Source organism: Phodopus roborovskii, unplaced genomic scaffold (assembly GCF_943737965.1).
Source record: "Phodopus roborovskii unplaced genomic scaffold, PHOROB, whole genome shotgun sequence".
NCBI lineage: Eukaryota > Metazoa > Chordata > Mammalia > Rodentia > Cricetidae > Phodopus > Phodopus roborovskii.
In genome coordinates, this window is record NW_026126525.1 from 29,351,294 (window position 1) to 29,366,918 (window position 15,625).

Below are 15,625 nucleotides of genomic sequence, written 5' to 3' on the forward strand. Positions count from 1 at the left end.
CCAGAATACTGGCCGAGGCATGGAGCTGTTAAGATCTGTTGGGGGTCAGGTTTCACCATCATAGCACTAAGTTCCAGGACAAAGTCCTTGTTTATTTATCACCCCAAATTACTCCTTTATGTTTTTAGCTTCTTAATGAGTATTCAAGATAATCCTGTCATAGCAAGTGGTACCATTTCTGAACTAAATATAGAGATTAGAGGGATGGCTCAGCAGTAAAGTGCACTTGCTGTTCCTGCAGAGGATCCAGGTTTGGTTCTCAGAACCACATGAGGCAGCTCACTTGTGGCTCCTGTTATAAGGAGTTGGATGACCTTTGGATTCCGCAGGCATACACATATACATGCTGTACATAAACTCATGCAGACATACATGCAAAGGCATGCCTTTCAACATCTTTAAACTTTTAAAACATGTTTATTTGAAATAGAATTATATCACTTCCTCTCTCCAGCCCCTTCCAGTTACCTTCCTTTGAAACTCTCCCATGCCCCTCAAGTTGATATCCTGGCCAAATTAATGAACTCTGGGTTCAGGGGAGGGACTCTGACTTGATAGATAAGGTGGAGAGGGATCAAGAAAGAAACTTGGAATCAACCTTTGTCTTCCATATACATGTTACCTCAGGCATATACACATGGATATCAATGTACTAATATAAACACACATATACACACCACATACACAGACATAATAAAATAGAATGTTAATAGCCAAACTTACCTGCTGCAGTTTAAAGATGTGGATATTGTTTTCCATAATTTACTGCAAAGTTTTCTACTAAACTTTCTTCTTGTTTTCCTTTGATATTCTTGCCATCTAATCTCCTTCCTTCCTCTCATTTTGACAATGTTTTTACAGCGTTCTGTGTACCAACAGTTGAGAAAAGAATTTACTCATTTCCAAAAACTAGGTGGCACACCAACTCTTGCCTGCCCCCCCTTTCCCTCCTCTACTTTTTAGCTATAAATCACTCAACTTTAAGGTACAAAATCACGAAAAATCCTGTGGCTTTGCAGCCACCAGCACAGGTCATAGCTGTATGTGGGGCTCCCACAAGAGTCACCACCCCAGCAGGCTAGGTTTTTTTTTTTTTTTCCCCAAGCCCCTGAGTGAGTTTGGGATTTTCCTGTTGTAGCCTCTCTAAAACAGTCTCCAGGTGCCACCCAAACTCCAGAAGCACCTGAGCTCCAAATGCCACCAGAATTACCCATTCTGGCCTGGCTAGCTCAGTTGGTAGAGCATGAGACTCTTAATCTCAGGGTCATGGGTTCAAATCCTATATTGGGTGCCAATATGTAGCATGAATAATAAAAACCCAGGGATAGATATTGGGGTTCAGGCTAAAGATCAGAAAAGCAAAGTAGCTAACCATTAGAGAATTCTTACCTCTGCTAAGACTGGGGTGATGATGTCTTCAGCATGACTGAAGACTGAATACAGACTGAGACCCTAAGCTCCTGTCTTATATTATTCTCTAGTGCTGTGATCAAAGGTGTGCACTGCCAATGCCCAGATTCTATGGTTAACTATTGTGGCTGATGGAATTAAAAGTGTGTACTGCTACCTCCTGGCCTCTATGGCTGTGGCTAGTTTTGCATTCTGATACTCAGAAAAGCTTTATTAGATCATAAACAATATATCATTACAAGGACCTCATGGTCATTGCAAAGCTTGGGGTAATAGTTTCTAGACAAATTCCAAGCATGGTTCCTAAACAGCATCCCAGCTGTGGCCCACAGAGGAGCTTGTCTCTCTTTCATCTAAGAGGTTAGTGACAAGTTGCTACTGGAGCTTATTGTACAAGAACATGTCACCTGCCATTGTGTCAAAGGTTATATTGTGTAGCTGTGAAGATGGAATTCATGGTGGTTTAGCAGATGGGAGAGTATTTCAATGTGTGCACACTGCTGTCGCAGAGAAGCAGGAATGTGATTAGTTTTCTTAAGGGTAAGGAGTCCTCACATTGGACCTGAGAGAGGGGTAGCACCTACCTAGACTCAGTCACAGGGGTGCATATGCAAAAGCACAGTTGTGGAATGGGGTGACTCAGCTGAAGAACCACAGCTTGACCACTTTTTCTTCCTCAGTAGAGGTCTGTTGTCACAGCACAGCCCCTGTCGTGTGAATTGGGATTATACATGCAAACATACAAAGGTCTTCTCATTAACAAGTTTTGTTTCTTCTCAGATATTAAACTAACCATGAAGACGAGCATTATTAGTACGTGGCACTCCTTCGTAAATATCCCCAGTGCGATTGTACCAGCTATGGAAAAAGAAATCCGGCACATGGAAAATGGAGCATGCAGGTGGATCTATGCACCTTCTCATGCGTTTTTAAAACTTATCTAGGCTTGATTTCAATTTAGCTTTGTGATTTATATCCTTCAGATTCATAATCTATTTAATTTAGTGAATTTATACAATGGGACAGCATAACTTGTCTATCACATGAACAATAAGATGGATAGTTTATTGAAGCACCTGTGACTATGACAAATATTTACTCATAAATTGGGCCTTTCCCATGGGAAATATGAAATCCAAATAGATGACATTGCTATACATAAAAAGGTATATAGAATATGAAATATAATAATATGATTTAAAATAGTTATGCATAAGTGAATAGAATATGTGTGATGGAATTTCCTTTTAATGAAAGGAAATATCAGGAAGTGGCAGTTCATTCACACGCATATAATAACCTAAAATTGGATACTACACTTCCTATTGGATAAACATTGACATCGACCAGTGCATCAAACAACCGTGAAGTTGATGATCTAGAGTATGTATATTCCTAGCCTTCAGAGGGTCCACACTCAGTAGAACATGATGCTTCTACCTTATTCTAATTAAGCATGTGGGTTGGTCTGGAGAGGGGTGGAAAGTGATGGAGTGAAGGCTCACTTTGGTGAGCGGTGGCCTTCCTCTGAGCTGGTTAAAATATGAATCCTATTCACCTCTGCTTCCCTTTGGATGGCAGCTCCTTTTCTGATGACGACAATGCTTCTCTGTCTGAAGCAGAGAGTGAGGACTCTTTCTTTAGGAACAACTCACACAGAAGGCAAGGACCATCCCAGAGGTGAGCAGGATCATCTACCCCCTGGAACGTGTCTTTGAAATATCACTGGAATGAAAAACTTCTGTTCCTTCTAAAGACCGTCTTGACAAATGCTCTTGTCAATGAGATACTTTGCAAGATCTCATGAGTACCTTGCTATTTCTTCCCTTACCTTTGCCCTCTCTTGGAAAACTGCTGATGTTTAATTATTTATAGTCACGGGGTTTCCAGTCATAAATATGCCCCATCACACTCCCTGAGACTAATGCCTGTTCCTCAGAAACTTGCCCAATTACTTTCTTTGACCTGAACCCACAAGAATAAGGGTCTGGGACACTGAGACATCAAGTAGGAGGACCAGCGATGGGAAATAAAGATGAGAAGTAGAGATGACAAAAGCAATAACTGGGACCAGGTGCTCGTGAATAAGCTGATGGCTTATGCCAAGCAAGTTTATTGAGAGGTACAGCATTATATATACTATTTTCAGGAAGAAAATGGCCAAGGACAGCAGAGAGCTAAATCAGACATTGTTTGCAAGGAACACAGGATACAGACACAGCTGTCTCAGGACTCAACCCAGAGGGAAGAGTTGGGTCTTCGGACATTACAGTCTTGACTCCTCTGAGGCACTGGCTCCAGTCTTGGGCTTGTCTTGCCAAGTCTGTTCCTGGACAATAACAGAGAACTAAAGTCCCTTTTGTCTTTTCATCAGAGCTTCTTAGAAAGTCTTGGGTGGGTCTGGCTCCCCACACTTCCTTGATTTCCTGTTTCTTTTGAATTCATCCTTCAGGGTCCTGGAGTAACTACATATGAGAGGGTGGGCTATCATCCTCTAAACTGCTATATCTGGTAGAGCCTACTCCCAGGAAATATAATGTGAGATTAGGAAGTATAATGTGCATAGGGGAACTAAAGATGTCATGTTCAGTACAGACCCGAAGCCGTTGAAGGTTGAAGGAGTGTGGTATAGTATGGTTCTGATCCTATGCAATGTATTTTACTTTTTGTTATCTTTTCCCCTTTTTATTTCTTCCTGTGACTAACCATACCTTTCCACTGTATTTCTTTAAAGTATTCATTCCCCCTCTTTTTGTCTTCTCTGACTATCTTGGGTCTTTTGGTGGAAGTCAGTGCCATCTGTCTTGGTTTACTCAAGGCCAAAGATGAGACTAAGTTTTGGTATGCATCTTGACCAATAGTTATTTACTAACCACTTTGGTTCAGTGGGCTAGTTTTTATGGCAAGCTGTGCTTCACAGAAGTTCTGTACTTTTGAAATAGTAATCTGGACAATGTTATGTAGGGAGTAGAAAACTTTAAGTCCTTTGTTTTTTAAGACAGTCTGCTAACCCTGAGCATGGTGACCATCACACTTCACTGTATGTTTTTCTTTTTCCAGGGAGCAGTACTTGCCAGGTACTATGGCTCTTTTTAATGTTAACAACAGCAGCAACAAAGACCAGTAAGTACATCTGTGAAAGAAAATGAAAGCAAGTAAAAAACTAGCAGTGTCTAAATTTGAGATATAGTTAATACTTAGCACTTGAACAGATTTAATAGAAATTACATCTTATTGTTTGCTAAAATTCAGCTGCTTCCTATTAAAAATAACATGTATATATTTTGCTCACTTACTTGAATATGCTTTTTTTAAAGGTCTATGTTATATATGCAATTTCTCTTCCTTAAGACAGAATGGATAGCAAAAGTCATGAAACAATGAACTAATGTACATTGGGCCATATTCGTCAGGAGGCTGCCTCTGAGATAGATGTCTGTGTGCAGTTATTTATGGGATGTGCCCTTTGGAGTGACACCTGAAGGGAGTTAGTGGTGGCAGAATTAATCATGCAGAGGGAGATGGTGATTTCTTATGGGAGTTTTGGAGCATAGATGTGCTTTCACATTTGTGTCATACTCAGCTAACAGAAGCAGGCCTTTGCAGTTACAAATAAGAACAGCCCAGGGAGCTGGAAGATAAGTTTTAAAATAGTGGTTTCCTTCAGAGCTAGGGAATTCCAAAAGATACAGCAATAGATCATGTGCCTGTCAGATGTTTTTCAACCTTTTCATTGCATAACAGCAGCACTGCCTACTTTTGATAAACAGCATCATAAACTTTCCAGTCTGGTGATTCTTCTCTGCCAATTGGTCTCTTGGAATGAGGAGTCGAAAGTGGCCAGGGAGTAGTCATAGATTAATGTTTAACGGGACTGTAACTGTGCTCTTTGGCAGAAGTGTAGATACTCTCTCACCAAACGAGGACCTCTAGAACCACAAAACCTAGATGTGCAGGGAGGGGAAGTGTACTTTCCCTATGTAAAGTACCCCTAATTAAATACCTTAGTTCCGAGACCTGTGCATTCCACTCATGCACAGGCATAGAGCACCACCTAATGACCATTCTTTTCTCATGCATACAGTAGCCTGGGTTATAGTCACTCATGTGCAAGGAATCTGCACTCCGTGGCAGCATTTCAGTGGTGCCTTTTGAAGCTCATTCCCCACCTGTAACTGTCAGAAACTTCTGAGAGGAGCAGCATATGATAGGTCCATTGGATTCCAAGCTTAGTATCTGTGCTGGCTATTTTTATGTCTTGACACAAGCTATAGTCACTGGAAAGAAGGGAGCCTTAGTTGAGAAACTGCCTTCATAAAATTGGCCTATAGGGTATTTTCTTATTTAGTGATTGGTGTGTTCTGTGTGTGTGTTGGGGGGGGGGTTGTGAGTCCATTGTGGGTGGTGCCATTACTGGGTTTGTGATCCTGGGCTCTATAAGATAGCAGGCTGAATGAGCCATGGGAAGCAAGCCAGTAAGCAGCACCCCTCTATGACTTCTGAATCAAATCCTGCCTCCAGGTTCCTGCCCTGCTTGAGTTCCTGTCCTGATTCTGTTTGATGAAAAATAGTGATATGGAGGTATAACCAAATAAACTCTTTCCTCCCTGTCTTGCTTTTGGTCATGGTGTTTCATCATAGCAATAGTAACCCTAACTAAGGCAGTATCCAATGCCACATTTCTTTTTTCTATAAAGTATACCCAAAGTGATACTGCATAGTATTCTCTATAGGTGGGTCATACTTTATGAACCCCTAGATAATGCTACTGGTCAAGTTTGCAGCAAAAAAGCAATATATACCAAAATATAACACAGTTAGTATCAAGATATTTGATGTCCTTCTCTGTTGGCAAGGAAGTTAATTTGCCATCAGTGACTATTTCCCTTAAGAGATAAGCATGGGACTTACATTATAATGGCATTGCTACCTACATAATTCAAACACTCTGTAACTGGAAGGCTGGATAGTTAGTACTAGCGACAGTAAGGTGGAGGCCATGTGTGCAATACCAGTCACAGTGAGCTGGAGATCATGTGTGGTCAAACATAGCTTTTTTTGTTGTTGTTGTTGCCATGGAAGCTGCGTTCATACCCATATTGTGCCAGCACTCAGGATGCCACAATGGAGGTGGGATTTATCAACTAGCTGAATCATTCAGGCTTGTTTGGTTGTTCTCTGACATAGGATACAAAGATTTTCAAATGTTGTGCCCATGAGTCTATTAGTCTGCCTTTCCACTAGAACTACTCTGCCTGATCATTGAGGTTTTTTTTCCCCATGTAGATCCTTAACCAATCAGTTAAGGCCTTTGCAAGTTTTTACATATTAAGTTAGCCATATTATTTTCATAGAAAGTGAGTGACTGAATAGCACTTGAAGCTATGCCACTGGAGAGATTAACCCCACTATTGTATATCAAGGTCACCTATAGATGGTTTTACGGTATAGACATAGCCTCTTAGTGTTGCCAATCCAACCTATCTATGATCTATGTTCCAACAGCTACTCCCAAAAATATTTCCATATATAACTAGGTAGGCCATGAGGGGTGGCTGCTGATAAAATAGTGGTAAGTGGCATGGGGTGGGATGATATGTTTATCCACCTTCTCAGCAGCTTGCTTGTTCCCCATGGTTCATGTTGCACCTCAAGCTCTACTATTTGATCATATTCTAGATTATTGTCCAACCTCATTGAATGACCTGATTGAAAGACCACACGCCTTATTACTACTCATGAAAAAATGCTGTTATCAGGATTATTTCCTTGAAAAAAGAATTCATGACATTTTCTTGAGATTCTTGATATTTCAAGAATATGTGTGAACAGTATCAAAAGCTTAAAGTAAAAACAAAAACATTACTTTTATATATCAGAAGTCTGGAAGTATGCTCATTCAGAGACCATTATTTCTTAAGTTAGTGAATTCCTTTACATAATTGACTTACTCTGTCCTTTTTCGCTTTTGTTTTCTGTTAACCTGGGCATGTTTGGCTTATCTGTCTGGGTGCCTGTTTGATTTTGGCCACCCTTTTGTTTTCCGAGTGTTGTGATAGAAGTTTGTGTGCAAGGCTGAGAATCTTTGCTCAATGGAGAAGAAAGTAGAAAGAAACCGGGGTTGAAGTAACGTGATTTTGTGACAGATGCTGTTTTTCTTTAGAGACGCAAAAGAAAAAAAGAAAAAGAAAAAGGAAAAGAAGAGGTAAGCCAGACTTTGCATGAATGCCCCATATGTTTCTCTGCCTCGTATTATTTGCATATGGTAACAATACATACTCAACTTTTCCAGCAAGGCAGATGATAAAAATGAAAATAAGAAGGACCCAGAGAAGAAAAAGAAGAAGGAAAAGGAAAAAGATAAGAAAAAGAAGGAAGAGAAAAGCAAAGATAAGAAAGAAGAGTAAATATTTTTTCTTAACTGGCATTTAAAACAGGCATGAACTTGTAGTGGGTTTTAGATGTAGTTAATATTTCTCAAAGCATAGAACAATCTTTGTAGCAAAGAGCTTAAGAACAAACATTTTGAACAAACTGCTATCAAAGGAGATTAATAAGAAATGGCTTTTAGGTTCCCTAAAATTAGTAAATATGAACTTTCTAATTAAGAATTTTTGCTGTGTTGGCTAATTTTCTCTCACAAGCATCGCTGAGGAGAAACTTCCCACTAAATATTCAGGTTAATGATCCCTGAGTACCTAGGAGCACATCAGTCTGCAAAGACCAAAATTAAAGCTTTGTAATCTCATTTGGAGTAGTCACTACTGTCTGACAAGTGCCCCAAAGCCACGATGCTTTTGACAACAGCACAGTGTATCTAAATGCTGGCTCTTGAGGAATTCCTTTTCAAGCAGACAACTGAAATCTAGAATTTCCCAAGAGTTAGGCACAGTCATATTTGCAAAGCTATTAAAGAAAAAAAAAACTTACCAAAGAGAACTTGTTCTCTGAACTTATTTAAACAAAACAACCTATCAAATAATCATTCAACTTTTTGTGCCTGTTTCAAAAATTGCTGGAGTGTATGTAAGGAAAAAAAATCCTGAAAGATATAGGCTTGGCATCAGAACATTTAAAAAATTCTATTTGATTATGTATTCTATCCCTTTATTCTTTTTGTTTGATTGTTTTTATTTTGTTTTGTTTTGTTTTGGTTTGGTTTTGTTTGGTTTTTTGAGACAAGGTTTCTCTGTAGTCCTGGTTGTCCTGGAACTCCCTCTGTAGGCCAGGCTGGCCTCAAACTCACAGAGATCTGCCTGCCTCTGCCTCCCGAGTGCTGGGATTAAAGGTGTGTGCCACCACCGCCCAGCTCTCTTTATTCTTTATGCCCTCTCCAACCTCTCTCAAAGATCATTCCTAAGTAATCAGTGCACACTATACTAAATTGTGTTGCAGTGCCAGTCTTTCTCTACAGATGAATCATTGAGTCACACCCCTTCCCCAAACAGTTCATGGGCATTTTGCTTCTCAATAGAGGAAGGGAATTGATGGCAAAGTCACCATTCTACCAACCTTAACCTTACAAAGGATTGTGGGAAAATCTATAGTTTCCAGTGATTTGTGTCATTATTTGCACTCAGTGGTTAGGTGTAGAACTGACAGCAACATTGTAGTAAATATGTCTTTAATAAAATTCTAACATATGGTTCAGTGTAGGACTGGGGATTTAGCTATTCACCCCTCACTAACCAACCAGTTTTTTTTTTATGGTGAATATAATTATTGAGCTAATCTTCCTAAGACAAGGGGATCTATTTTCTATTACATTAATCATAGGTGATGGATATAACCATGTCTGATATAGTAAATACAAATATTCTTGTTTGTTAGTGATTTTCCTCTTTATTTCTAACTGTTGCTAGGGAGAAGAAAGAAGTCGTGGTTATTGATCCTTCAGGAAACATATACTACAATTGGCTGTTTTGCATTACTTTACCTGTGATGTACAACTGGACGATGATTATTGCAAGGTTTATATACATATTTTCTGTGGATATCAAAACACATAGAAGTCTAATGGTAACATACTTTGACCTAGGACTCTTTGGGGAAAACTTCTTTTCCTTGTAACATGTTGGAAAAAGTGGATGACTAATTTTCAGTATGCTTTCCTGAGGTCAGGATGTCTTTGATTCTCAATGTGCTTGGACATACATTCCTGGGATGGGTTGTGGCTGAGAGTACAAGGGTTCTTTCAAACTTCTGATTGTTTCGTCATGGAATGCAGACATTGAGGTAGACTATAATTCTTGGCTTATCAGAAGAAAAATATTGTCCATATGTAAAACAATGAAAGATCTGGGATTCTTTTAGAAACATCTCAGTTGTTTAAGGGTAGGGACATTTTTCCTGAAACTTTTTGGCTACAGATAGAGAATACAAACTTTGTGATCAATGAGTTTCACCCAATGAGATTTGACTTTAGCTTTAAGCCATTTATTATTTTATGCATATATGTGGGGTATGTGTGTGAGGGTGCACAGACACATGTATACATATGTGTATGAGACTAGAAGTCAGCCATGTATGTCCTCAGGGTGCTATGTACCTTGTTTTTTGAGATAGGATCTCTCATTGACCTGGAACTTGCCAATATGAATAGACTGGCTGGACAGTGAAACATAGGGGTATGCTCCTCTCTGCTCCTCTAGAGCTAGGATGACAAGCATCTGCCAACACGGCAGTTTTGTTGTTGATGTTGCTGTCGTTAACACAGGTTCTGAGGATTGAAATCAGATCCTCATGTTTGCAAAGCAAACACCTTACCAATGGGTGTATCTTCCCAGCTGAAACAATTTATTATTTGTTGTTGTTGTCTACTCAGGATTTCTCTGTGTAGCTCTGGCTGTCCTGGAATTCTGTCTGTAAATCAGGCTGGCCTTGAACTTAGTGGTCCTCCTCTACTTCTCAAGTGCTAGGGTTAAAGGCATGAGCAACCATGCCCAGTTAATTCTTATCTGATGTCTATACAAACCCAACAAGTATTGATGGAAAAGATGTTAAAATTGAGAAGTGTGAGGAAACAAATTATAACCATCAAAGGAAGGATTTTGGAAAACTGTGATTGAGTGTGTTTTTAGACCCTTCTTTAGCATGTTGTATATCTCACCAAGAAAAAATATACACAAAGGGGTCTTTTATTTCAACTAGTAATTTTATTTATACATTGTTTTCTTTTACAGAGCATGCTTTGATGAACTCCAGTCTGATTACCTAGAATACTGGCTCATTTGTGATTATGTATCAGACATAGTCTACCTTGCTGATATGTTCGTACGAACAAGGACAGGTAGGCATGCTCTGCTTTGTGTCTTCTCTTTTATCTCTACCATATAATGGAATTTCCATACCTAACTGTTCTTTAAGGCAAACTCACAACCTCAGTTGAATGCATCAGTGACATATTCCCACTTGCTGCTAGGATATCTTAATTTTTTTACCATTATTTTTGTTTTATGTATGTGGGTGTTGTGCCCGTGTGTATGTGTACCATGTGCACGCAGTATCTGAGCAGGCCAGAAGAGGGTTTAAGATCCCGTAGGCCTGGAGTTACAGACTGTTATAAGCTGCCATGTGGGTGCTGGGGATTGAACTCAGGTCCTCGGGAAGAGCAGCCTTCTGAGTGTGGATTAGTGGTTTTTCTCCATTATCCTAGTCATTGGGTTTATACCAGGCAGAAGAATAAAGAACCGAAATATTTAGTCAATCTCAGTGGTTAAAGAGCAATTGTTGCCATACATAAAGGTACTTTAAAAAGTGTAAAGTGCCATTGTTTTTCAGGAGAGTCTTAACAGAGCTTTTTACAGGAAACATAAACTTTGTAGTTCTCGGTGGTGTATCACTAACTAGGGAGCACCATCCAGCACTTCTCTACTTACAGTGTATTTACTAGGCAGGTATAAAGCTTATTGTTTCTACACTGCTCTGCACTGTAAATGCTACCATTATACACAGCACAGATGCCTATAAGAGTCACTAAAAGTTTGCTCTACTGTGGAATAATCTTTTTGTACACTGTGAAGATGTGTTGCTCTCATTGGTTTAATAAAGAGCTAAATGACCAATAGTTAGGCAGGAGGAGGTACAGGTGGGAGAGCCAGCCAGCCAGAACTCTGGGAAGAAGAAGGGCAGAGTCACCAGCCAGAGAGGGAGCAAGGCATGCAAGAGGGCAGGTAAATGCCATGAGGCATATGGCAAACATGTAGATTGATTTAAAAAAAATTGGTTAATTTAAGTTGTCAAAGTAGTCAGTAGCAAGCCTAAGCTATTGGCTGATCATTTATAATTAATAAGAAGTCTCCATGTAGTTATTTAGGAGCTGGCTGGCAGGACAGAGAAAGTCTGACTACATCGCTCTCCAAATGTCAGGCAGTGCTCAGTTATCAGAGTGTGTTAGCAGCTTTGATAGCCACTGTAGGAGAAGAAACAAAACTCTTCTTCATCCAAGGCTTCCACACACAAGGCTCACAGTAACAGCCCAGAAGAGAAGATCCTAGGTGATGAAGGGCAGCCTGGAGGACAAGAGTAAGAAGTGAAAAGGCAGTCCAAAGAGACGCTCATATTTCACACTGAAGGTGGAAAGCACGCTAATGGTGAGATGATAGGGCAGGTGCCCACACTTTTGAGAGCAGGCCTGGGAGTCTGCCAAGGAGTAGCCTGAGTTATTAAGCATCTTCAACACCGGCTATAATTTCATCAGTCCTAAAGCTAACTAGAGTTAGAGAGATCCTGCAGGTTAAGGGCTGATAAGGCTCTTTCTGACTTCAAATGCCAGGTACATGACTCAACTTGAGTTTCTGACCAAATAGCTATATATTAGGGCTCCTATGATCCCTTGTTAGGACCAGCTATTGGCTAGCATGGCTCACAGAACCCATAAAGCCACATTTGATAGTTTATTCTGATTAGTAAAGGATACAATAAAAGGTGTAGATGAACAGGTAGATGCAGAGGTATGGAGGGCAAGTGTGGAAGGGCTTGAGAGCAGGAACTTTTATCCTCATGGAGTTGTGTTATGGCATCCTTCTAATACCCTATATTTGTTCCCTCACTTGGATGCTCTCTCACCACCAGAGTCAATGATTTTTTATGGAAGACTTTATCATATAGTGGTAACAGAATATTAAGTTCCTCTCCAGCACCTCTTCTCCTAGAGGAAGTGGGGATGGAGGTTGAAAATGTCAAGCTTGTAAACATAATGTTTTTGGTGATCAGCCTCCTCTAGGATCCTACAAAAAGTTGCCTCATAGAACAAAGACACTCTTACTAACCAAATAACTCAAAGCACTCTGGAGTTCTGCATTGGAAGTTGAGGCCAAGACCAAATATCAGAACAAAAGATACAGCTAGCACTTTGGTTTCTCAGGAAATCATAAGGATTTTAACAGTGCTGAACCAGAAATTGAGGACAGGAATCATATGTGTAACTTATAATTATACTATAGGATATGAATGCAATTCATCAAAGAAATAATTTTATGATATATTAATCAGTTTATACATTTAGATATGTACCTATCTATCTGTATATTGCCTTTACACTAAAAAGTGTCACTTTTCTATTTCTACAAACAGACTCTTCTGTAACCACACACAGGATTGGTGTGTGGTTGTATAACTAAAGATTGTATAACTAAAGATTGTATAACTAAAGATATACTTATTGAAAAGTATTCATATTTTGCCCTAAATAAAGCCAAGCGTTACTATAGGAAAAAACAAAACAAAACAAAACAAAAACAAAAACCACAATGGCATAGCAAACACAGTCAGTCTGGCTTTTCTCTCTTTTATTGTAGGTTATCTGGAACAAGGGTTGGTGGTGAAGGACAAGATAAAACTCATAGAGAAGTATAAAGCAGACTTGCAGTTTAAACTTGATGTTCTGTCAGTGGTACCAACTGATCTGCTGTATTTCAAGATGGGGTGGAATTATCCAGAAATTAGGTTAAACCGGCTGTTAAGGATCTCTCGAATGTTTGAGTTCTTCCAGCGGACAGAAACAAGGACCAACTATCCAAACATCTTTAGGATTTCCAACCTCGTCATGTACATTGTCATTATTATTCACTGGAATGCTTGTGTGTACTACTCCATCTCAAAGGCTATTGGATTTGGGAATGACACATGGGTCTACCCTGATGTTAATGATCCCGAGTTTGGCCGTTTGGCTAGAAAATATGTCTACAGCCTTTATTGGTCTACATTGACTCTGACAACCATTGGTGAAACCCCACCTCCTGTGCTGGATTCTGAGTATGTCTTTGTGGTGGTTGACTTCTTAATTGGAGTTTTGATTTTTGCCACCATTGTTGGTAATATAGGTTCCATGATTTCCAATATGAATGCAGCCAGAGCAGAGTTTCAAGCAAGAGTTGATGCTATCAAACAATACATGAATTTCCGAAATGTGAGCAAAGATATGGAAAAAAGGGTTATTAAATGGTTTGACTACTTGTGGACCAACAAAAAAACAGTCGATGAGAAGGAGGTCTTAAGATATCTGCCTGACAAACTAAGGGCAGAAATTGCCATCAACGTTCACTTAGACACCTTAAAAAAGGTCCGCATCTTTGCTGACTGCGAGGCTGGTCTGTTGGTGGAGTTGGTGTTGAAACTACAACCCCAGGTGTACAGTCCTGGAGATTACATATGCAAGAAAGGGGACATTGGGCGAGAGATGTACATCATCAAAGAAGGCAAACTTGCTGTGGTAGCAGATGATGGGATCACACAGTTTGTGGTATTGAGTGATGGCAGCTACTTCGGTGAGATCAGCATTCTCAATATCAAAGGAAGCAAGGCTGGCAACCGCAGAACAGCCAATATTAAAAGCATTGGCTACTCAGACCTATTCTGCCTCTCAAAAGACGACTTAATGGAAGCTCTTACAGAGTACCCAGATGCCAAAACTATGCTGGAGGAGAAAGGGAGGCAGATCTTAATGAAAGATGGTCTACTGGATGTAAACATTGCAAATCTGGGCAGTGACCCTAAAGACCTGGAAGAGAAGGTCACACGAATGGAGGGGTCAGTTGACCTCCTGCAAACACGATTTGCTCGTATCTTGGCTGAATATGAGTCGATGCAGCAGAAACTCAAGCAAAGATTAACCAAGGTGGAGAAATTTCTGAAACCACTTATTGAAACAGAATTTTCAGCTCTTGAGGAACCTGGAGGAGAGAGTGAGCCCATAGAGTCTTCACGGGACTGAAAAGCTGGACATCAGCGGAAACGTGCACATCTCAGAATCTTCTTGAGCACTCGACCAGAGACAATTGAAAACCAGAAGAAAAAGGTTTCATGTGGGGAATTTTTCAATAGGGAAAATGTGTGTGGGTGGATGATGTAAATCCATTGTGCAGTACCACAGTTAAAGAAACACCTAACCCTGTTTTTTTTTTTTTTTTTCCCCACAATGGTCATGTGCAAGGACATGAACTGATTACTGTGTCTGTGTCAGGATCTGTCTTGTTTTTTTTCCCCTCCACAGATGCTTCTTTTCTGTAATAATCTTTGTAAAAGTGAATCAGTATGTCTCACTTTCAAGCCACTTGCATTGTCGAGGAGTCACATGTATTCAGTGTAACTGTATACACTGTGTTTGAGATAAGTTTTATGGAGAATTAAAATGCAATAAAGTGAAATTGATCACAAAACCAGAGTAAATATGCTTTCTTTAGTGACTAAGCAGCGTCTTGCAGAGCTTTGGGTCACTTTAAGGATATTTGACTTTGTGGGACTATAAGTCTGGAAGGGTGATTGAAGGAAACTTCTTACTGATAGAAGCATAATAAATTAAATTTTATGATAAGAAAATATATGTGCACACAAGTATTACAATGTTTAGGAATCTTAATGTTACACTTAAGGAGTCCTCAGAGTATTAAGCCATGACAACAGTGACTGCTATCTTCCTTTTCTGTCCAACTAAATAAGAAAAATAGACAAATGCAATACTGTTGGATGATTAACCAGGACAAGGGTCATGTCAGAAAAGGAGACCTGAATGTTCATGGGCCAGTAAGAAGCTTCTTGGAAATGCAGGATAGCAAGGCTTTACCTCAGTGCCGGAATGCTTGTTTAGTGAGTACAAGGCCCTGGGTTCTACTGCTACCATTAGAGAGGGGAGGTGAGAAGAGGGAGAGGAGGGGGTGGGGGGAGGGGGGAGGAGGAGAAGCCAACCCTTTAAGCTATACAGTGTACATTTGCAATT

At 39.9% G+C, this 15,625-nt stretch overlaps 1 protein-coding gene and 1 non-coding gene across 2 annotated transcripts; both read left to right on the forward strand.

Annotated features, from left to right (window-relative positions):
- Positions 1-1,218: 1,218 nt before the first annotated feature.
- Trnak-cuu (transfer RNA lysine (anticodon CUU)) lies at positions 1,219-1,291 on the forward strand. Its single transcript has one exon. It is a non-coding gene; the product is annotated as a tRNA-Lys (tRNA).
- A 905-nt stretch (positions 1,292-2,196) lies between these two features.
- On the forward strand, positions 2,197-14,632 carry Cnga1 (cyclic nucleotide gated channel subunit alpha 1). Its single transcript, XM_051198225.1, has 8 exons — positions 2,197-2,311; positions 2,992-3,090; positions 4,471-4,533; positions 7,574-7,615; positions 7,703-7,813; positions 9,273-9,380; positions 10,593-10,699; positions 13,209-14,632. The coding sequence occupies exons 1-8, from the start codon at positions 2,205-2,207 to the stop codon at positions 14,621-14,623; spliced, it is 2,052 nt and encodes a 683-aa protein (XP_051054182.1). The 5' UTR covers positions 2,197-2,204; the 3' UTR covers positions 14,624-14,632.
- Positions 14,633-15,625: the final 993 nt, after the last annotated feature.

Bases quoted from the DNA above. Each gene is read 5' to 3' on its own strand.
- Cnga1 (XM_051198225.1), top strand. From the start codon at position 2,205: ATGAAGACGAGCATTATTAGTACGTGGCACTCCTTCGTAAATATCCCC. The intron at 3,091-4,470 runs GTGAGCAGGATC...TTCTTTTTCCAG, and splicing joins AGGCAAGGACCATCCCAGAG to GGAGCAGTACTTGCCAGGTA. The intron at 4,534-7,573 runs GTAAGTACATCT...GTTTTTCTTTAG, and splicing joins AACAGCAGCAACAAAGACCA to AGACGCAAAAGAAAAAAAGA.